At 37.9% G+C, this 23982-nt stretch overlaps 2 protein-coding genes across 11 annotated transcripts in view; one reads left to right on the forward strand and one right to left on the reverse strand.

Moving 5' to 3' along the window:
* Positions 1–1254: 1254 nt before the first annotated feature.
* On the forward strand, positions 1255–2919 carry INSM2 (INSM transcriptional repressor 2). Its single transcript, XM_047861050.1, has one exon. It carries the CDS (start codon positions 1255–1257, stop codon positions 2917–2919), a length of 1665 nt encoding a protein of 554 aa, XP_047717006.1.
* A 2137-nt stretch (positions 2920–5056) lies between these two features.
* RALGAPA1 (Ral GTPase activating protein catalytic subunit alpha 1) overlaps positions 5057–23982 on the reverse strand; it is a 273838-nt gene continuing 254912 nt past the window's right edge. For 5 of the 10 annotated variants that reach the window (XM_047862177.1, XM_047862172.1, XM_047862180.1 and 2 more), the window contains 2 exons: positions 15437–15561; positions 5057–6411 (listed from right to left, as the gene is read on the reverse strand). In XM_047862177.1, the coding sequence (XP_047718133.1) occupies positions 6263–6411; positions 15437–15561 (274 nt within the window). In that variant the 3' untranslated portion in view covers positions 5057–6262. Of the gene's footprint in view, positions 7912–8340; positions 8344–11676; positions 11680–14821; positions 14853–15436; positions 15562–23982 lie in introns of all 10 variants that reach the window. The other 5 variants (XR_007152890.1, XM_047862175.1, XM_047862176.1 and 2 more) reach the window with 5 other exon arrangements.

The following is a 23982-nucleotide window of genomic DNA, read 5'->3' on the forward strand; positions in this document are numbered from 1 at the left end:
TTGTACTTATCTATATTATGGACTTTTGGCACTTAATTATACATTTGTCATATTTTCTAATCATTTCATAGTTCAGCTGTGTTACAAACTTTCACATCTCTTCTAGTGCTTAAAACAGTGCTGGGCACATTACAGAGTGAAGGATGAGAATCTATTAAATGTGGCCCATAGCACACCTTTTGCAAAGTATCACTTGTATAAGGGGAAGCAGATGAAATCCTGATTCTGCCAGTATTTCTCACCCAATCTACTCCATGCTAAACAGGTCAGTTAGGCACTAAGTCATGTCTCTGGGTAGTACAAGTGGAAGGTGTGAACAGAGAAACCACTTTATCTGAGGACAGTCGAAAATTAGATCCTACTTTCCCCTCCCCACTCCTTTTCCCATCGGGGAGGGGACATTTATAAGCCCTGAGGACCAGGGTCCAGAAACCGGCTGGCGTCCTGAGCTCCAGAGGCTTGCCAGCACGCACGATCTCCCGCACTGAGAGCCCTTCTTCCCAGATGAATTCTCATAGTATCACAGACGCGCGCAGTGTCGATCGATACTGGATGGCAGACGTGCTCCCGCCGTCAAGTGTAGGCACAGGGCGGTGGATTTAGCCAGCCTGCCGCTCGGTCGCAGCTTCTCATCAGCTCAATAAGGGCAGAGGACGTTAACCCGTTCCCCGGCGGACACCCACTCGGTCGCCTCCCGACACCCGCTGCCCGCAGCCCCTTCCCCTCGACTTCCCCCCACTCAGCCTCCCTCAGACTCCCACGCGTGTCGGGGGTGCGGTGCAGCAGGGGCCCCGCCCGAAAGGAGGGCGCCCATCGGTTGCCTCTCCGCCCGGCTCCCTGGACGGTCCTTGGAGGCAGCTGAGGCAGGGAGTACCGAGCTTCTTCACACTCTGGACCTTACCTTTTTATATCTTCTTCCGCTGGTGGGCGGCAGGGGGGGCGGCAGCCCCGAAGCCAGCTGCTGGGGCCGCGCGGAGGCCGCTGCGTGGTGGGGTGGGGGCACGCGCCGCAGCCAGCCTCTTGGACCCCTGAGAGCCCAGCCAGGCGAAAACCCCGCCCCTGGCGCCCGCTCCCACTCCTGATTGGCCGGCCCAGCCTGAAGGCTACCGGTGGTCCCCCGGCCCGAATCTCAGCTATAAAGGCAGCCCACGCATGACGGCTGTGGCGAAGCTCGGGTAGCTGCGGTGCTCGTCCGCTTTCAGCCCCCGCGGCGACCCCTTTACTCCTTGCCCCCAGAGCGCTCCCGACTCCACCATGCCGAGGGGCTTCCTGGTAAAGCGAACTAAACGGACAGGGGGCTCCTACCGAGTGCGCCTAGCTGAGCGGATCTTCCCACTGCTGGGGCCCCAGGGGGCGCCGCCCTTCCCCGAGGAGGCTTCCAGTGCTCCCCAGCCAGGTGCGGAGCAGGTGGCACCCCCCACCCTGGAGGAGGAGGCGGCAGCCCGCGAGCTGTCGGGGTCGTCCTGTCAGGCGGCTAGGGTGAGCCCAGGGGAGGGCGGGCAGGAAGGTGCTGCGGAGTGGAGGGCGGATGGCAGGGAGGGCCCCGGGCCCAGCCCCAGCCCCACCAAGCCGGCGGGCGTGGAGCTGCGCCGGGCATTCCTGGAGCGCTGCCTCAGCTCACCCGTCTCTGCAGAGTCCTTCCCCGGGGGTGCCGCCGCGGTGGCTGCTTTCTCCAGCTCGGCGGCGCCAGCAGCTGCACCGACCTCCGGGGAGCAGTTCCTGCTGCCGCTCCGGGCACCATTCCCAGAGCCAGAGTTCCATCCAGACCCTGCGCCCCTCTCGGTCACCCTGCAAGGCCTAAAGCGGGCCGCTGGCAACGAGCGCCGTGCCAAGGCACCTCCGGCCTGCGCGTCTGGACCCGCGGCCGCCGGAGTCAAGAAGCCAAAGGCCATGAGGAAGTTGAGCTTCGCAGATGAAGTGACCACGTCCCCTGTTCTGGGCCTGAAGATCAAGGAGGAGGAACCCGGAGCACCGTCCAGGGGCCTGGGGGGCAGCCGCACGCCACTGGGGGAGTTTATCTGCCAGCTATGCAAGGAGCAGTACGCGGACCCCTTCGCTCTGGCTCAGCACCGCTGCTCCCGCATCGTACGCGTCGAATACCGCTGTCCTGAGTGCGACAAGGTCTTCAGCTGCCCTGCGAACCTCGCCTCCCATCGCCGTTGGCACAAGCCCCGTCCCGCAGCGGCAAATGCTGCCACGGTCTCTTCAGCCGACGGGAAGCCACCTCCTTCCTCAGCCTCCCCAGACTCTGGGGCTGTTGCATCTTTCTTGGCGGAGGGGAAGGAGAACAGCCGGGCAGAGCAAACGGCGGATCAGCACCTGCAGGCGAGGGACAGCTCCAGGGCGGAGCAGCACCAGGACAGCGCCCCACACCCGGGCCTCCAGGTGTCCCACCCCGAGCCACCGCTGCCTCAGGTCCCCTATACGGAGGGGATGTTGGGGCGCCGGGTGCCTGGGCCAGGCAGTGCCAGTGGTGTCGGGGGACCCGAGATCTTCATGTGCCCATATTGCCACAAAAAGTTCCGTCGCCAAGCCTATCTGCGCAAGCACCTAGGCACTCACGAGGCAGGCTCTGCTCGTGCACTTGCCCCGGGCTTTGGCTCTGAACACGGTGCCCCGCTCGCCTTCGCTTGCCCGCTGTGCGGGGCCCACTTCCCTTCCGCAGACATCAGGGACAAGCACCGGTTGTGGCACGCGGTCCGCGAGGAGCTGCTCCTGCCTGCTCTGGCTGGGCCCCCCCCTGAAGCTCAAAGCCCAGGCGGGGCATCCGACGGGAGTGCTCAGCAAATTTTCTCGTGCAAACACTGCCCGTCCACTTTTTTTAGCTCCCCGGGGCTGACCCGGCACATAAATAAGTGCCACCCCTCAGAAAGTCGGCAGGTACTGCTGCTGCAGATGCCGTTGCGGCCTGGCTGTTGAGGACAGAGATGAGGAAGATTATGCGGTTGGCTTTGGAGGAAACAGAGCAAGGGAATTTCTGTGGGGATTTCTTGAATTTGCAAGTTTACCCTCTTTGCTGCCTATATTTTCTCTCCTAAAACTCCCAGTAGTCAATGTTCCGCCAGAGAAGCGGACAGCGAAATGTAAAATCCCTCTCTAGAGCAGGTATGTATATGATATAAACATTCGCGGTCAAGGACTGTCACTTTAAAAGCCTTCTCTCTTACCCCACGAAAATAGGATTTCCCCCCTCATTCTGGAGACCCTGACGAATCCTATATGACTTGTAATTCCTATGGAAAGTCGTAGTGAATACGTGCATGTCTCAATATCTGCAAATGATTCTAACTACCAAAAGTGGTAGTCTTTTTTTTTTTTTTTCTTGCCATTGCAGGCGCCTATGTAGTTTCTGTCTCAATAGGGTCAGATTTCTTGCATTGTATATTCTGTGAATTAAAAGTTATGTGATTGGTGCCAAACGTACAGGGGGTTGGGGAAAGACTCAAGACCTCTGCCTGTGGGCAGGAAATGTAAGGGGATGTTTGCGCTTTGGGGGGATATGGGGATCTCCCTGTAAACGTTCTCTTTCTCAAGTATTAGTAGTCCATTCTTAAGTTAGTGTTTGGAGGTGGAGAGGGTGCTACTTTACTTGGAGGGGGTTGAGATACCCCCAAATTCTCACCTTTAGCTTTTTTGTGTGTTTTCAGGAAGAGATACTTTAACAGATTTTTTTTTTTTTTGGAAATATAAAACTCATTTCCGGAAGTTTGACTGTTTTAGTAGGGTTTCATCCAAATTGTTTAATCCTTCTGTTGTAAATCTTATACAGTGTTATATATGAAACTATGTTCAGCTTAAGGAAGATGTTAATACCTATCTATCTATAATCCACTATGGAACTGAATGACTTTTCATTCAATATTCATTTTTCAGCAGCAATCTGTTTCTGAAATTTCTTTTTGTAAACCATATTCAGTGCACACTCTGTACCCATGCTCTAATAGCCAGAGTTTGGGACACTGGCTGAGTATTGCTCGACAGATAGCCCATATTTGTAAGATGCTTACCACCAAATAAATGTACATAGCTGGTGCTTTCTTGTGTTCTGTGTTTGTCCTGAGAATCTCATTGAACACAGCCTATTTTTCAAAGCCACATTTCTTATCTCCCCAAAGCTAGTATCCTACTTTAGATTCTTAGTGACCCATTTAGATAGAATACAGACAGGAGAAAGTATATTTTATAAATGCATATAATGGTGCAGAAATGCAATGGAAAAATTTCCTTTGAAGTATGGCTTGCACAGACTAAGCTCCAAAAGGCTTTAAATCTAAAGATACTTTACCACCTAAAAATGTCAACAGAAAATATATTTTAAGTATTTTTTCTTTAAAAAAGCTGGTAGTTTTATCCAAAGATGAAAAAAAATGTTAACCATGCTAATTAACTTCACTGTTTCCAAGTTGGCATTTTCATTCCATTTTGTTATATTTCATCAATCCATTAGCTGTTCATTATTAAAAAATGAAAGCACCATAGAAATGTGTAAGCAGTTACCTTGACTTTCCTTTCTGTAATTCTTTGCCTTGGTTGTGGGAAATTATACTGTTTAACCTTGTTCCCAGGGACTCGTTTATCTTCTACATAAGCTTTCATAGGAATTTTGTCTTCCACAGTTTCCTAGGAATCTATTTTTATTTACAAGAAAACAAAAACTTAAGTGCATAGGAACTCTGAAAGGTTATTTAGAAACTGTCTGCAAAAAGTTTTTTTCTCCCCTGAATGTGTATTACCAAACAAAATGAAATTTAAAAATCAAAGAAGCAGAAGGCTAAGCTTAATTGATGCTTTAACCAAGTGTATTGGGTTAAATTTCTGGCCAGCCCTTACAAAGGTAGAAAATTGCCTGCATTTTTAACGACTATGGTAGAATCTCTGAGAAATAACTTGGGGTGTATCCTAACTAGAGAACTTGAATTCATTTTTCATGATTTGCTAAGATAACCTAGGTTTGTGCTTTACACCTCTCCATTAATCACATAGTTCTACTTATTAAGTCTGAAAGTATATTAAAGACAAATAGATGAGAAATATAAAAGACAAATCAATGCTCATAGACATTGTGATAAGAATATTTTTATTGTATTATTAAATACCATATCTTTTTCTTTCACTGTTACAAATTTGTAGATACTACATGAATGATGATACATAATTTATATTTTATAGTTTGCCGGTATGATGTATTTACACATGCAGTTAGTACTGATGTCATGCTACATTTCCTTAGGAGATGCCCGTTCAAAACAAAATATGAACAAAATGTGAGCAGCTTATTTATTGTAGGAAAGTATTTCTGGGGGGGGGGTGGAATGTATACCAGCTTGCACCAGCAAGTTCAGTATTAATATAATATTTAACTTAGACTCCTGGGTCATGTTCCCTTTTTAAATACACATAATTTAAGCAACACATTTATATCAGAAAAGTTTTTTCTTTCTTTCTCCCCATCCCCCCGTTACCCTCTTTCTGGTACTTAGGAAAGAACATCGATACACCAGGATCCAGCAGCCAATAATACAGGGCCACAATCTCAAAATAAAAATGGCATTTAACAGTGATACCATTTCAAAAGCAAAACATTAGAAAAATATTTGGAAGCTAAACATAAATCAAAGTTCAGCACAGTGATTTTTCTTGTTATTAGATATGTCATGGCATCACCTGCACAGCCAAGAAATGAGGCATTGCTTTGGGAAGAAAAAGTTAATGCTAAAATTATGTTAGTTGGAATTTGGAATACTAAACAACCATTTATTTTAAGTGTTTTATTTTCATAACATAAATAATCCATACACATCCTGTGTATTAAGATTTGCAACTTTTGCTATAACTTTACAAATGCTTAAATTTAAAAATTTACATTTGTAAAAAACAATCATATATTTACTGAGCCAAAAAGTTGCAATGGGGCACGATAAATAAAATAATGAGACTATCTGTCCAATTATATTTTGGCTCAGAGTTAATCATGAAATTAAAAGTGAAACTGCTTAGACATAATTATCTAGGAAGGTAAAGGGTGTAGAATAAAACTCCACCCCCCAAAAATATGGCAGCTTAGAGTACTGGGGGGGAAAAACCAACTGAATAAACAACCCAAACCTATTAAGTTACAAATTACTTAAATCCAGTGTTTTTTTAAAATAAATGTTCAGGAAGATACATGCAAGTTATGGCAAACACGAAGGCCTGAAAGGGTTAACACTATGTTCATGCTAAGGTGGCTACTGCTGATCACACTGCTGGGCTGCTTGTCTCCTTAGGATTTATTGGCTGAGCCAGAGGATCGACGCAGCTTCATGGACATGCGGCTTTTGCTAGTTCGAGGAGACATTGGAGAGGCCAGGTCAGCCCCGTCTACCTGCGTTGCTGTGGGAGTTTCACTGGATAGAATCTCTGGGTAGGAGCCTGTGGGAAATATTAAGAGCATTAGCACATGTCGTCTGGCCTCTCACCCCATAAGATATAATCTGCTACTCATTTGTAGCATGGATCCCAACCCTTAATGAGGTCTTTTGAGGGGAAAAAGCAAGGCCAAAACTTGCCTTTTAGAACAGCCTACTAAGATTTTATTTAAAACCCAGTCATCTGGTGGCTCATGTAATTATATTAGCAAGAAAGCACCAATCACTGTTTCCAGAGCCAGGACTAACCAGAGAGCTCCTCAGAAAAAGCAATGGGAAGCAAAATCTTTGGGCCAGACAGGACAGGGATCCAAAGCATCATTAGCATGCAGGGAAGGGCTTAAGAAGCAGGTGAGAGAAGGACCAATTCCTATCTCTAAAGTACAGGGTATAACCAAGAAAAGGGTCTCCATTGCTCGAACTTGAAAACAACAGCACCGAATGGTTCTAAAAAGAAATTCAACACAATGAGACCATTATACACGCTGGGTATTTAAATATGCTTTTAGAAAGGGGCAAGATAAATTCCTAGGGGAAGGAAGAAGACAAGAACTCTTATCTGAAATTTAATAAAGACAAGTTGACCCCTCAAAATGTCTTCCATTTAGAAGAGATAAGCAATGCTTTTGTTTTCCTTAACTTAAATTTTTGCAGTTACTCCATCCAGTGACAGCAAGTAAATAGCCAGTAGGATGAACAAACATTAAAAGAAGCAAAAACAAATTCAAATTGGAAATTTTTTTGTGTTATTTACGAAGTAGTATCTTTACCTCTGCACCGTATTTCTATGAATTATGATTCTCTAACATACAGCAATGCTATAGAACTTTGCACACTATAGGCCTTCAGATATTTTCTGAATAAGAAGTTACATTAAAAATAAAAGCCCTCCAAAAAAAAAATCTGAAAATAGAACAAAAATTTAAAAATTCTGTATATTTTAAGACACTTTAATCCAGATTTTCTGGGCCTTATGTATGTGAACATTTTCTTTATGTATGTCACAAACACCTCACACAGGCTGCAGGCTTATTATACATTTCTTCACTCTGCAGGAAAACTTTTGGCATATTTGTTAGCCAAAGGAGCACCTCAGAGAAATTTCAAGCGTGGAAATAATCATACTAACACTTCCATATAATGAAACATTTGTGCCTAAATTGAAGTTATGAATATTGAACAAAACTGTTCAATAAGGGGTACTGATCTTACAGAGATGTATTATTAAGAATCTATCTTGGTAGAATACTTCAGAGTGTTTTTAAGGTGAAGTGTTACAATTATACTTCAGAACAAACATATTATCAGGGAAGAAATATTTTCTCACTACTTGGAATCTAGGTCCAATTGCCCTTCTTTTCAAAGTAATTTCTCCAACAATTCTTTGTTTTCTAACTGAAATGAGGTTGGCCTTCAAAACACAAGGAGAAGGAAATATATTTCTGTTCACCTTTACTCTTCCTGAAGATCTGAATTGGTTCATACTGGACCCATACTGGAAAACCTAGAGGAGAATATGAATCCATGGCCCTTTTTAGGGAAGCACTGCAGATGGATGGCAGAAGGAAGGTGAAGAGCGGTAGCTCATGCTTTTCTGGTAATGCATATTATTCCCGGCCAATCATGAGAGGCCTTCCCATGGCTGTTTACCTTGAGATGGCCAATGTTTTCTAGCGGAGGTTTTGGGAGGAAGAGAACTATCACTGCATTTCTTTCTTTGTTGTGAATGAAGAAATGGAGTAGCGAGCAGAAGTGAGAAAACAAAAGAGAAGACAGATAACAGATATGAGAGACACTGCAGAATTTTACAGGTGTTAACTGAGGAGCAGAGAAGAGAGTAATCAAGTTTTATTATGAAATTGGGCATGCAATGCATTAGAGTGATGATGTTTAACAATGGACAATGCTTTGTAAATTCAAATGTTATACTTACCAACTAACAAGTTCAAATAGGAAAAAAAGAAAAGAAAAAAAGTCTATGAGAGATTCTGTAAACATCTACCTTTTAAAGTGCTCATTGTACTGGTGGCAGGTTATCATAATCACTAAGTCATAAAATCTCTAGAGCTGTACTGTCCAAAGAGGTAGGCATAGCCACACTAAAATTAAAAATTAACATTAAGTGAAAATAAACATGTGGGTCCTTGGTGTACTGGCCACATTTCAAGTGTTGAGCAACCATATCTGGTTAGTGGCAACCATAATGAACAGTGCAGATATAGGACATTTCTATCATTATAGAAAGTTTTACTGGAGAATACTGCTTTAGAGCATGCCAAAACCAAAGGCTATTTTCCTCAAAAACAGCAATTTCTCCATGTCTCCCTTACTGCCTGCAGTGTGAAATCCCCCTTCAATAAACTGAGAGTCAAATCAGGCTTTTTAGCATGTGTGGTATATAGCTTATCAGTACCTGTTCAGTTTTGGCAAATGATATTTGTGGTATATACTGGGCATACTCAAACTCTATAAATAATTTACAGTAGATCTCAATTTTAGATGTAAAGAATACAGTAATACCTACCCTTCATTTCACACCCTATTCTGCCTAAGTATTGATTTCTATCACCTGTCATAAAAAATGTTGCTTTAATCATTTCTATTAATATATCCTCAAGTAAAAAGTATTTATGGGGTCCTATGTACTGTATCTCTAATATTCTTATAGTACATACTCTGTCTTTATCTTGATGGTACAATTGATTTATACTTTGTACACTGATTATAATGAACACGACTTTGGGGTCTATACGGATTACAAAAGGGAACTCAGTGGATTATTTATCATGGCTTTGTACTGCTTGCTGACAGGTATGACCATTTAAAACCACTGAAGTTATAAAAAAAATACTTTGAAAGTAGATCCAATGAATACTGAACTAAGAGGCACTGTGATGTTTTAGGAAGAATATGGGGATGGGTTAGACAGGCCCAGGTTAAATGTCAAGTCTGGCAAGTTACTAGCTTTTGGGTCTTGGGTAAACTGATCTATGTTTTTTTTTTTTTTTTGTGAAATGGAGACAATACTAAATACTAGTTATTTTGCAAAGTTGTGAGGGATGAATGATTGCATATGCAAAGATCTGGCACACAGCAGGTATACAGTAAGTGTAGCTATATAATAAAGCTACTAAACAGATGAGAGTAAAATTTAACAGACTTTGAATCAGAACAGATGAGGACTGGAAGAGACAGAGATTAGAAATATTTTTGATGAAAATTACCACTTAGAAAATATAACCATTGAAATGTGGAGGACACAACATACTGTTTAGTTTTGAGAAAATTAAAGAATTTACCCACTCTTATGTTGGTAGTCCACAAAATATAACCTTACTCATTAAAGTTTTCAGATTACCCTAATAATCTTAGTGCTTTAATATTGTTAAAGGAGTTGATTAGTGATTAAGATTAGCACGTATGCACTACCACTGGATGTCATAAAGGAAACAACACATTATTTATTTTTTTAAAGTAATCTCTATGCCCAACACGGGGCTTGAACTCACAACCCTGATATCAGGAGTCACATGCCTGACCGAATGAGCCAGCCAGGCACCCCTAAAATTAAACAGTACAGAAATACAGGCAAATAAAGTGGCTTAATTTTGAATGAAGATATAAAAAACTGCCATTACTGAAGATTTAGAACATGTCAGTCTAAAGTGTGTCATATTTTATCTCCTTACAGATGGAGAAACTGGGTTTAAGAGATTAATTTACTTGAGTCTATGTGGATAATAAATAACAGAACTAGGATTTAAATCCAGATCAGTCTAATTCCAAAGCCCATACTCCATACTTCTCCCATGGCAACTTTAATCTATTAAAAAAAAAAAAAAGATTTTTCAATGGGTGGAAAAGTAGAATCTTTAAAATGAGAATCTTTAACAATATCTAATTTGTAAATATGACAGGTTGTAGGGCAATTTCAACAGTAAGAAGGGAATGAAAATACTTAGATTACACAGGTAATTATAATAGTTAAGATCATGGACTATGAAGTCAGATTCTGGCTTTACCAAGTATCAGGTGACTCTGGATAAACTCCCCCCACCCCTCAGGCCCCCAGAACTGCTGCGAAGATTAAATGAGAGAATGCACGTATAGTGCTTAGCACAGTGCCTGGCACTCAGTAATTGTTCAATTATTCTTTTATTATTTTCACTACAAAAATTATACATCTGAATGAATGTTCTATGTGGAAACTGAATTTAGTAATTATTGTCACAAAAGGTTAATGGACTTTAAGACTAATATTATTTGCCTCTTGGTCAACAAGACATAAGCCAAATTTTCAAGTTCAAAATACATTTGACTGCTTATAACTTCAGGTTTAAAAACATAACAAATATATAGCTTATGTTCTGTGTTGAAGGAAACTGATTTTCCTACTGGCACTTATAAATAATAATAACATCTAGGATATGTATAAAATAACTATCTTCTGAGGAGCTCCAGTGTGTTCTTTCAGATCATTTCAAAGCCTGAAAAGGGGAGGAAAGTTTAAAATAACTTTTAAAGAGATAGATCTGACCATAATACTGTCCTATCTACATGTGGCAATACATATTTGTGAATTAAGAGCAAAACTGCAGTTAGAATGAAGATTAGATGTTACTCTAGGTATTATCACTTTATCTCTTATTTTGATGGCATAGAAATATTTGAATTTTATTACAATTTTCACATTTAAGTAGGAACCTATATGTAACCTAAAGGAACCTAAAAGTAATTCAACAAAGTGGTATGTATATTAGATATATATTTATGTATGTCTATATATGCATAATAGAGACAAACACCAATCAACCTTCTAATATTTAGAGTACTAAAACTTCCAATTTGTAGAAAAACAATAAATCCAAAGAGAGGTATCTACTCAATTTAAGTAACAGAGTATTAGATGTAACTCTAGATAGACTACACAATAAGCATTAAAAAATATTTATGGCTGATAACAGTAAAAAAATAGTGGAACAATTATGGGTGTATTTTTAATGCTGACATTAAGAAAGACAATATTTACTGTGTACTTTCAGCAAAACAGGATCCTGTTTCTTTTTTTTCTTTTTTTTTAATTTTTTTTTTCAACGTTTATTTATTTTTGGGACAGAGAGAGACAGTATGAACAGGGGAGGGGCAGAGAGAGAGGGAGACACAGAATCGGAAACAGGCTCCAGGCTCTGAGCCATCAGCCCAGAGCCTGACGCGGGGCTCGAACTCACGGACCGCGAGATCGTGACCTGGCTGAAGTCGGACGCTTAACCGACTGTGCCACCCAGGCGCCCCAACAGGATCCTGTTTCTTGTTGCTGGCATCCTAGAATTTCTTTTATTAAAGAAAAAAAAAAAAAGACTTGATTTGAAAAGACAGTGTGATGTTAGGGAAAAATACTTAGATTTTTGGACCACCAATGTAACCTGGCCAAGAAAAGAAGTAATTTCATTTTAAAATTCATTTTAAACTTTAAAGTTGAGAGTCAGAGGAGAGAGATTCATGAATATAAAGTTAAAAAAGGAGGCCACTGTAAAACTTTTGATATTTTCCACACACATGCCTGACAAAGATAAAGGGATTTTTTTCCTATAATTTTTTTTAAAAATAAAGGACAAGAAAAATCTAATAATGGGTAATGTAGTTATGTGAGATCAACAAAAGTGTGACATCACAATATCTCCTTCAATGACCTTAGGGATAAAAATAATTTCCCTTAAGTATCAGTCTACTGTCACAGAGTCCCTTTTGGGAAAATACAGTTATGAAATTTATGGATCAACTATGACACACCAAAAATGTTTTTCATACTAATTTAAATAACACTAAAAATTGTATCTTTTTTGGATTTCAATGTCAAACAGTTGATGCATTAGTGTTAACCAGAAAGCAGGTTTTAGAGAATCTTGAACCAAGTAAATTTAAAAAATAGTGGTTTTCTACACTATTCCACTGAATAGAATTATAGGATTGGTTAGAAAGAACAGATTATATTCTTTGTATGATTGTCATACTGGCACTTCTTTAAAACTTGATTTCAAATGATTGTATTTGTTACCAATTAGCATTATTTTATATACATGGGTTACGCATAGGATATCTAAAGTTGATTCTCGATTACAATTTCGAACGCATTTCTTCAGTGTGACAATTGAATTTTATCATTATGCTTAAAAGTAAAAATCTAAAAAACTTCACACTATTATGTAAAAGTCAGGTCCCTATTGCTATTATGTGGTTATTTCATTTCTTTTTTCTCTCACTTTGACTTATAACTTTAAAGGGAGTTCTACATGTAGGGGGTGGTTTATGATAAAAATGTGGGATGACTGGAAGAAAAAGATAATCATTCTTCAGATATCATAATGGTTTTGCTACTATAGAAAAGAGCAAATATTCCAATTTTATACTACTGTGTTGAATTGAGAACCACTAGCTAAAAATTTTTATCTTTCCCAAGTATTAAAAAGTCTGCAAAAAAAAAAAATGTATTCAGTAATATTGGAACAAGTCATTTACAGATAACACCCTTTTAAAAATTAGACTGCATGCTTTTATAATGGTTCGTGAGGGCAAAAACAACTTTAAAAAATTAACTGAAAATACTCTGTAGCATAGTAAATACTTTGTAGCATAGTATTAAGTTTATGTTAAAATACACATCTTCATTACTATTGATATAACTAAGTTTAAAAATATTTTTTTTAGGGGCGCCTGGGTGGCGCAGTCGGTTAAGCGTCCGACTTCAGCCAGGTCACGATCTCGCGGCCCGTGAGTTCGAGCCCCGCGTCGGGCTCTGGGCTGATGGCTCAGAGCCCGGAGCCTGCTTCCGATTCTGTGTCTCCCTCTCTCTCTGCCCCTCCCCCGTTCATGCTCTGTCTCTCTCTGTCCCAAAATAAATAAACATTGAAAAAAAAAAAATTAAAAAAAAAAAAAAATATTTTTTTTAATGTTTATTTTTGACACAGAGAGAGAGAGAGACAGAGCACGAATGGGGTAGGGGCAGAGAGAGATGGAAACAGAATCTGAAGCAGGCTCCAGGCTCTGAGCTGTCAGCACAGAGCCCAATGCGGGGTTTGAACTCATGAACCGTTAGATAATGACCTGAGCTGGAGTCAGACACTTAACTGACTGAGCCACCCAGGCGCGCCACTAAGTTTTAATAAAGTAGTAAAATACATTAAAAAACGAAGCCAACAGAACCTTGACTTGGTTACTATGCCTCAGAAAGTGAGACTACTGCTTCCCACATTATGTAACTGGCCAAATGCACACTATGAGAACATTAAGAAGAATATGAAGGACACCAGTTGGTAAAAAAAACTACAATATGAAAACTGATGGCTTTTGTAAATTTAAGGGGGAAAGTTAGTCTGAATATAGTCCTATTAATATTTTTCAGTTGTGAAACTTATGATTCAACTATGTGATACATGAAAGTGTTATTCATATCTATTTTAATAATGTAGCTCAGTATTTTTCAGATATTCTCTATTACTAAACAATGAAATTTCCAGTTATATTTAATTAGTTTTTATTTTGTTCATTAATTTACTTTTAATACCTTTCTTTTACCACCATTCTTCATTCCAAACTAAGTAATTTTAGACAGTGTCGATCCACTGAACTGAATCTTTCTCTTTCAAAAGATTCAACCTAGTCTATATAATTTTCTTCTTTGATAGGTGTTTTATATTAATTTTGAAAAGGCTCTAAGTTTTTTGGTAATATTATTTTTATAATGGCAAATTACATGATGACAGGAATGGAAAATTTAATTTTATCAACTAAATCTCAATTGAGATTTAGTCTTCTTTTTTTCCCCCAAATAAATTAGGCCAGAAAAGGACTACTATGCCTTTTAAACTTATTTAATATAAAGAACACTTATATATCATAATAAGAATTTGAAGGCTTCTTGGGATGAACTTCAAGTATATTGTATTCTTTTTTCCTGTTCCCTTGAACACCATTCAAATAGTCATCTTTGTATTTCAGGTGCCCAGTACAGTGCAAAGCACACCACAGAATAACTATCTGATGAATTAAGATATTCAATAACAATGCAAAACATTACAAAATACAAAGACACACCATTTCATCAGCTCAGTAGTACTATTTTTTTCATGCTGAGAAACAAAAAAGGTCAATACAACAAGGTGTAACTAATTTCAACCAAGGGGGTGGTTCTATTATTAGTTATTTTTATCCCAGAACCAGTGTTAGTGTTTCATGCAGACCTGGGTTAGTAAGTATAATTCTGGAAGAAATTTAGTGACAATTTCTGAAATGTTTAGTATGAATGAGGGCAGTGTTAAGTTTGCTTATTGTTTGAGTTACAAGCTTAGCACTTGCTAATTTTTTAAAAAGGAAATGGGGGAAGAACAAAGGGTGTTTTGGTTGACACTTTGTCTTACCTTCAGATAAACAGAACTGATATTTAATGATCTAAAGAGGGAAAATAAAATAAATGAAACAATCATAAGGAGTGCAAAGTATTACAGAATAGGAAGGCCATGAGTCATTTATTTTCTTAATGATTTTTTTCAAAATTAGTTAACTGTAAAAATGCAGTACCCTCTTATAATCTTTAAATATTATAAAATAATTTACTGTACCAAGTACTTCTAAACCTAGACAATTATTTAGCTTTATTGGTAAAATTAGAGATAAGGCAATATTCCTGGCCATAAAATTTGATCCTCTAAAGTTGAGAGAGAATGTGTACTCAACTTGTATTTCTTTTGCAGATACTTCGGTAATGATCCCATGAAACACAACAGTCACTGTCCAGTAGCTCAGATAAAATGTGGTGCATGTACTTTTATGAAGATTGTTGACTTTTAATGGAACTGCACTTAGGTCAAAAAAAGTATACATTAAATTTATAGGCCAAATTCAAATATTAAATAATGAAAATGTTTCAATGATGAAATTTATTTAAGTTTTCTATTTTAAGAGTTTAGAACAAAAGGGTATTGCATTTCAAGTTCCATTAATGACAAGTAACTAAAACTTGCTTTTAATCTTACCGGCATCAGATGGTAAATGATGGTAGGGAGCTGGAGAAAAAACCTGTGCTGCAAAATCTTCAAATGTCGTTGGTTCTAAATGATGCTGGACAATTGTTTGCAGGTATCGTGCTCTCTCCTCATAGCTGATTTCCTTCAGTTAAGGATGTACTTCAATGCAGCTTACATTGGAAAAGAACAGATCTTATCAAAAAGGACTGCTATGATTGCTAAGCCATTACTTCTTAATTATTCACTATTCTTGCGTACCACTTAAAAGTATGGCTTTTTAAAGAGTAAAAAATACAGTTTTTAACATAAGTTTACTCTTCAGGATACCATATAAATGGCAGCTTAACCTGGAGACATTTATTAGGAAAGAATTATACTACCACTAAACTGTTGGAAGAATGAAGGGAACCATGTACTTGAGAAAGGATTCAACTGCTATCAGGTCAGCCTCGGCTCATTTTATCTTGTTAAATAGGCTTCAATCTACAGATTTGCTCGGAAAAACCACACAATAAATATTAGAATGCTGTTTAAAATACTGTCTGAAATTGTGTATTTTTCATTTGTAAAGACTTATTGTGAGAAATTCCTGCATATCTTCTTCTTTTTCTAAAATCCCTATATTTTCCCAACAATTGTTCTCATTTTGAATGGAGGACTACTGTTGCTGTAATCCTTGAATAACTCCATGGGGTTAAGATAAATACACAGTTGAATCTGTATGTCAGGAAAAAATATCTAGTCAATTATAACACTGAAACAAGCAGGAATATTTGCAAAGAGTCCACGGGACTCCTAAATACTGTCTAACAAAGCATCTACAGGGCACTGACACTGACAGAAAAATACTGTACTTCCCTTTCACCGCATTTTCTTCTCTGATATTATTGACAAGCAACCAGTACCTTGAAGTGTTGTTGCTTTTGAACAACCCACTCCAGGCTTCCTGTTTCAGCAGGCCTGATTGTGCTGTTAGCACAGAGAGGGCGAGAAAGAGAGAGAATATTTCTGTTGTTCACGAAAGCAACTATGGAAATGGCTGTCAAAATGTAGAGCAGCAGGCAGCAACATACAATTATCAGGAAAAACTCACATGCTGACTTCGTGTCGTATAGTTCCTGAACTGAGAAATCAGTTAACCTTTCTTCTACAACTTTCAGAAGTTTTCCCACTGTACTGTTTGTGCTATGTTGACAGGCTTTATAGAAGACATTTATAGACATATAAAGCTAATAAAAATTTGCCTTTAGTTTTTCTTCATTGTTTTCTAAAACCCATTTTAATATTTTTCCTCAAAATTCTTTATTCTTTTTAAAAATTGCTACTCAATTACTGTAGTTCTACATTTCTAGAAATTGTAGAACAAGTCTACAACCAAGACCAAGAAAAAGATTTGTAAGGAAGATAATTTGAAGTGGTAATTCAATTGGAGATAACACAGCCAGTTACATCTATAAAAGGTTATTAAGAAGAAGAAAAAAGCTAAGAGTTAAAGGTAAGATTATATTCAGTAGGTACTTAGACTGTGATGTCTTTTGCCCTCCAAATGGCTTAAGTACTTTTTCTTGCGTTACAATTTATTTTGTGCATTAAATATTGAAACAATCTGAATTCCAATTTCTTGCAATCCATTATTTTCAGTTCTGTACAGTGGGACTGAACTTTGAAAAGAATTCTTCTCAAGTGGGTAGCAACAGAAGAAGATGCTATATTAAATGATCAGTGGAAAGGATTTTATGGAAAAATCATGTAGGTATTTTTGAATGTTAACTTAGAAAAGTAATATAGGCACACTTTTAAAAGGAGGTATATATATGGTTATAAGTGGAAGAGGATGTAACTGATGGTTCAATCTAAATAATACCACATATCTCACAACTTGTTGGAAAGTACTTTTTTCATTGGGGGAGATTCACAGCTGCCGAATTTTCTGCAGTTAATAGAGTCCTTTGATTCACAGCAGTGCCCCTTGTACAAAAAATACTGGCCTTTGTGTATTACCAGAAACTAATTTTCTATTTGGCTGAAAAGGGAAAAATGGGGTTATTGCTTCTCCCTCCTACAGAGCTTTTCATTATGCCTGATGCACTCAACTTCTAAGCTCTTCTGAGAAAAAAAATAACTGAAGAGGCAAGAGGTAGAAAAATGAGCTTGTTAGCACATTAGAAGTGAAGTATCTTGGTGGGCCCTAGAAATTCCCAGTGGTGTGTTAACTTATCACTCTATGCATGCTGGCACTGATAGTCTCCCAATTGATCACTCTCTTTTCGCACCAAAGGTGCTGCCAGGAAGCAAAGGCTGAAGGCCCACAGGAGAACAGTCTGCTATCAAAACAAGCTGTTTTTAAAAGTCTGCTTGAATGGGTAAAATGCTTCATGAAAAGTAGGGTGGAGACACCTACCTGCTTTTAAAATGCTCTACTTTCAGAGGGCCTATAAATGAAGTATTTTACTTTATCTTATTATATTTACACAAGAATTAGGCAGAAAGAAAGCAAATGTTAATATTTCTAAAGCCAGGAGAATATTTCCAATGTAGTAAAATTTATTAAAGCAAGAAATGAATATCTACGTAAAATACACTTGCAGTGTAATTCTATTTCACTATACAAAACTCTGAAGAAACCCAAATATAAAGCTATACAAACTAAAATTATCCAGCTATAATGTATTCATTTTGTATAAAAACACATGATGTATTTATTTAATGTATTTAATCTTCATTAAGTAAAATGATGCTTTCTAAAAACGATTTTTAATAATTCAAGTCTAGGTGGCAGAGTGAAAACAATCATTAATGGTTGAATTTAAATGAAAAACTGCACCATGTATCACATGTTAGGCAGGCTAATGTCTGAAAGTTTCCTTTTTTTTTTTTTTTTTTTTTTTGGTAACTCACTTTCTAAAAGCTAAATATTCTTTATAATTTTCCAAGTTTGATGTAGCCAGATTAACAACAACATCAAAACAAACTAACTTAATCTATAGTACTTACATTTCCCCCCCTTTCAGAAAATATATATTAAGGAGACACAAGGAACTTTAACACTTAAACCACAGTTCGAATCTATAAACAGGATGTTTTGTGATTGAGATGATGATAAAGTTAAACACAGTGCTGTTAGCATCTGCAATGGCAAACATAATCCAAAGCCATTAATTCCTATATCTCCTCATAATAGATTAGAACACTTATTCCTTAAAAGGCAACTCTCTAGGGAAGAGTTATTAGTACCTATAAATTGGGTGACATACACAAACTTGACGGCTAGCAAAAACAGGATAGCTCAAGCTATATTCCTATTGTGAGTGCATGTTGCCATTGACATTGAAATTAAAAAACTGAAATGGGTGAGATAAAAAGGGAATGATAAACAAATTCAAAACACAATTTAAAGTACAAGTTTAAGTTGAATTAAGGTTTTTGTTGTAAATTTAAAACAACCTAAGCCAAAACTAGCTAACAAAAAGCCATTTGATGAGGGAGACTTTTAGCTGGTAGGAATCTTTAATACAGAACCAGCCAATCAAAAGAAATAACACACAGGTGCTGCAATCAGCAATATAATTATCCACTAATCCTCCTTCCTTCTACTTTCTGCAAAAGCAGAAAAGGGGGGAATATTACTATTCTAAAATTAATAAAGGGAACTAAACATTTTCTGTAGTATAAATACTTTAAACCTAATCTGTGCTTAACATTATTATTCATTTTAAGTAACTACTTTTGATTCTAAACTTACATATGAAATTATTTATGGCTCTGTGTCACTGTATCAAGACCAGCTGTCAAGAACTAGGGTTCAATTTCTGCCCGGTCCTGGAAAGAGATGCATGAATTCTCCGTGCTGCAGTTTTTCTATATGTTAAATGGGGATACCACCACCTGCTCCTATTTATGTAATAAGGATATTGAAGATAAAGGATATAAATATAGGGTAACCCAAAAGTCCCCCTACATCTGTGCTGAAAATGGTTTTTCTGGCTTTTGGCTCAAGTCTTTGTAAATAGCAGGTGCTGTCTCCCTGAGGGCAATTTTCGATGTCTGTTTACGAAATATACCTGTATTTATGCACAAGAACTCTGATAATATTTCTTGTTTGTGGTATGTACTGAGGGCCTTTTGACGTATTTTGATGAGAGGAAACGGATTTCTCATGAGAAAAAAATATGAAGAAAAGCTACTGCAGGAGGATAATGCATTTTTCAATTTTACTAGTGTACAGGGATGATATACGAAAGGTAGATATTTTTTTTTTTTTTTTAAGTTTGAGAGACAGTGTGCGCAGGGTAGAAAGAGAGGGATGAAGAGAAAATCCCAAGCAGGCTCTGTACCATCGGCACAGAACCTGACATGGGGCTCGAACTCATGAACCGTGAGATCATGACCTGAGCTGAAATCAAGAGTCAGATGCTTAACTGACTGAGCTACCCAGGCGCCCCAAAAGGTAGATTTGGTTTTGAAGAAGCAACAACCCTTCATTCTCTACAATTTTCTTAATATGATTCTGAACTGCTTTTACTGTTAGAAAAGGCAAAACTTTCAGGGTGCCTGGGTGGCTCAGTTGGCTAAGCATCTGGGATTCTTGACTCTGGCTCAGATCATGATCCCAGGGTTGTGGGATGAAGCCCCACATCAGATTCCGCACTGAGTGTGGAGCCTGTCTGAGATTCTCTTCCTCTCTCTCTCTGTCCCTCTCCCCCACTGGCTTGCTTGCTCTAGATAGCTAGCTAGCTAGCTAGCTAAGGGCAAAACCTTCAGTTTTGTGATCACTACTTTCATGGCATGGCCAATAGATTTTACAAACATTTAGCTCAACTGTAATTTGTGACTAGTCTCAAAAAAAAAAAATGGAAGTGTGTATGTATACATTATAATGCACATAGGAAGAATATGAAGCATTTTTCACAAAAAGGAGTAATGAAAATTATAATTGTAAACATATATATGAGACCTATCACCACTTAATTTCCTCTTAAGTTCAGATTTAAGGTTTTCTTTCCTAAACAAGATAAAAAAATATTGGCTCCTTTTAAAGTGAAGGCAAAGTATGGAATGTTTATATCTGTACTCAATATCATAGCCTCAGGGATTTAAGGCCCATTCTGAAATTCCTAATTTAGTTAAGCACTTGCCTGCACTCATATATTTCTGTGATTTCTTTGCTGTTTTAGCACATAGGAATTTTATTTCCTTTTTTTGTATAGATTTTCCCAAGAACAGAGGGAGGAGAATTCTGCCTATTAAAAAAAATTGGAGAGTACTACTTATGATATTCACCACATTTCTAAGATGGCTGGTAGATTGAAATTGGCTATGGTGAAAGTTTTCACATCATAGGACTCGACAAATGCCACAAATCAGGGCTTCTTCCCTTCTTTCAGCACCAGTTACTAAACAACAAGTATTCTCCTGCCACTTCCTCCCCACCCCGTCCCCCTCCCCGTGTAGGCTTCATGCCCAATGCAGGGCTTGAACTCACAACCTTGAGATCAAGTTCCTGAGCTGAGATCAATCAAGATCAAGAGTTGGACGCCTGACAGACTGAGCCACCCAGGCACCCGCCCCCTCCCAAGTATGCCTTTGTCTTTGTGCTTGTTCTAACAAACTAGCAGGGACACTAATGTCATGGGGCCAGAGGCCATGTCTTTTATTATCTTTCTATATCCAGCACCTAACACAAGACCAGAAGTACTTGATGTTTATAAATTATAGAAGGAATGAATAAAGTTTTCACAGTCGATTAGAAGACTGTTATGCAAACAACCCCTTCCTTGAACCCCAATTTAGATCTCCAGAAGCAAAACCTTTTGGGGCCAATATAGTTGGGACTTTCCTAAGATTGGATTTAGAGACAGAGTTTGAATCCTTGTGAGAAAGTTTGGTTCCATCCCACCCTTGATCTTGCTGACCTTCTCTGGAAGAAGAAAAAGTGAATAAAATACAACATATATATACATAAGGTATAACATTAAGAAAAAAGAAAACTAATAACTTAAAAAAAAATCATAATTGTTAAAGAAGAAATCCTATAAATCTTGAAAGTAATTACAACTCATTACAATTTAGCACTGAAATGTTTTACCCCATTGGTTGTGACAACTTTTTAAATTTAAAGAAATCTTTGGGGTGCCTGGGTGGCTCAACTGGTTAAGCATCCAACTCTTGGTTTTGGCTCAGGTCATGATCTCACGGTTCGTGAGTTTAAGCCCTAGCTGGCCTCAATGCTGACAGTGCAGAGCTTGCTTGGGATTGTCTCTCTCTCCCTCTCTCTCCCAAAATAAATAAATAAACTTAAAAAAAAAATCTTTAAATTTTGCATAAATTCTACAGTGGTATGAGACAACAAATTTAGTTAATAAGCTATTTCTATTCATTTCAATGGCCATCTGTAAAGAAAGGAGAAAGGGAAGAAATGTCAAGAAAATCTCTAGATAAAAATCAGCGAAGGGTAATTTCAAAACCATTTTAGGCAGATTTCCAAAACTGCTCTGGCACACTATAAGAACACAGGTAATAACACCCTTGAAAAATAATACTCAGAATTTTAAATATTTAGGTTTTTAAAAAGACTATCTTGAGAGGCATGCCAGGGCATCATTTATTGAGAGTATTTTGGGACAGTCCGAACTAGAGGAAGTATACAACAATCATCTACCAACATTTCTTTCAGTAAACTTAGCAAAATCGTTATAAAACGTTTGTTCACAATAAGCCTTGCCTGGATGGAGAATACAAACATAGATTTGCTCAGAAAAACAAAGCTGCTGATATGTAGAGTCAGCATTAGAACTTTGGTCATTTAATAGTCCAGTGCTCTTTTCTATATCCAATCTCAATGATTTCAGTTTTGTATGGAGAAAAGAAAGGTATAGGAAGCATTTTAGTTAGTTCAAGTATGGCCAACAAAATGTTAGCTTAAATTTGAGGACTGGCAATTTTTTAAAGATGTTTATATACAAGAACATTATATGTAATACATAAAAATTCTTGGCACACTCTAATAAAAATGAGAAAATAAACCACATTTGGCTTTTTAGTTCGAAAAGGCCCTGAAATATCTTCAAATATTCTGAAGCGATGTCCTTACACAGGGTCTTAGAGAAATAATGCAAAATAATTTTATTGATATAGGATATATGTAGATATATTTTGCAAGTACATCTCAAGGATCATGTGGCTAATTTATTTGCAGTAATAAAGGGGCATGTTTTCTTGAAATATACAGGGCAATTAAGTATCCCATGAACTATTTACTAGGCATGGCTCACCTATAAGATGAAAGTAATATACTTGCTTACATTATAAAGCATCTGGTAAATTAATAGTCCATTTCTTTCTTACAGTAGCTAATTTCATCAAGAAACATGGAGTGTAGCTCATATTCAGTAAAAATAAAATTCCTCCAATAGAACAAATCTTGGTATTAATATTGTTTATTTGTACTATCTTAATAGAAATTCTTCTGAAAGTCTGCAACAGGTCATAACAAATTATTGTGTATGATTTTTATGATGCATTATATTAATCAAATTCTTTAGTAGTTGCCACTACGCAATGAGGGAAAAGCTGTGATTTGTCAGAGTAGACAAAGCTGGGCTTTAATCCATCCTTTTAACCATACTGCCAAGTCTATATTGTTTTCACTGCGTCTCAATTAGGAGACAGGCAGGACACCTGGTACTTCTTTATCTAAGTCCCATGGGCTGCCAGATGACTCAAAATCCATAACAGGTGCTAAGGCAGTGTGAGGATAGTCCTATTATTGAAAGCTGGAGTTGAATAAAATTTGGACCATATATAATTGCTCATAAATCAGCCAATTACTAAATGAAAACATTAAGTAAAAAGTTGATAAGCCCAATTCTACCAAAGTTCATGTAAATACATTTAAAAAGATTAACCTTAAATAAATAGGATTAAAAATTTAAACCTCCCTAAAGGTTCTAAAAATCCTTCCTGATTTAATAATCCAATAATCACTGATGGTTTCTAAAAAGCACTAATATGATTATGGAATATGTGTATCTATTCCACTTTCATGAAAGTTGTATGAAGTAAAACATCTAAAAGAAAAACTAAGTTACCTAGATTTCAAATTTAATATGAAGTTAAAATTTTAGACTTTCATTCTTGGTAAGATGTACTTAAAAATGTTATCGTACATAATAACAAGACTTTCACAGTCAACAGAACTGCTTCAGAATCACAAGTGTTAGATTAAGAGTTTAAAAAACATTGGGGGATGACTAGAAACAATCTGTATTGTTCCTTTTGGTAACAAAAATTTCAATACATTAAAGTTGAGGAAATGAACTTATGTGTTTGAACTAAATACTAAACTTGGACTCTTGTTAGAAGACTGCAAAAGGGAAAAAAATTACTAAATAAGTGAAATTTTACAGTGTACAATTACTTACGTGTTATCTCTCCCTAAATGTGTACTAACTTAATTAAGATTTTGTTTAAATGCTGTAATTATCAGGAGTACAGAAAAAGTGATTTATTATCATGGTAAGTAGTTACAAAGTACAACAAACTGTCATTTAAGACTG

The sequence above is a fragment of the Prionailurus viverrinus genome, chromosome B3, assembly GCF_022837055.1.
Source record: "Prionailurus viverrinus isolate Anna chromosome B3, UM_Priviv_1.0, whole genome shotgun sequence".
In the NCBI taxonomy this organism is placed as follows: Eukaryota; Metazoa; Chordata; class Mammalia; order Carnivora; family Felidae; genus Prionailurus; species Prionailurus viverrinus.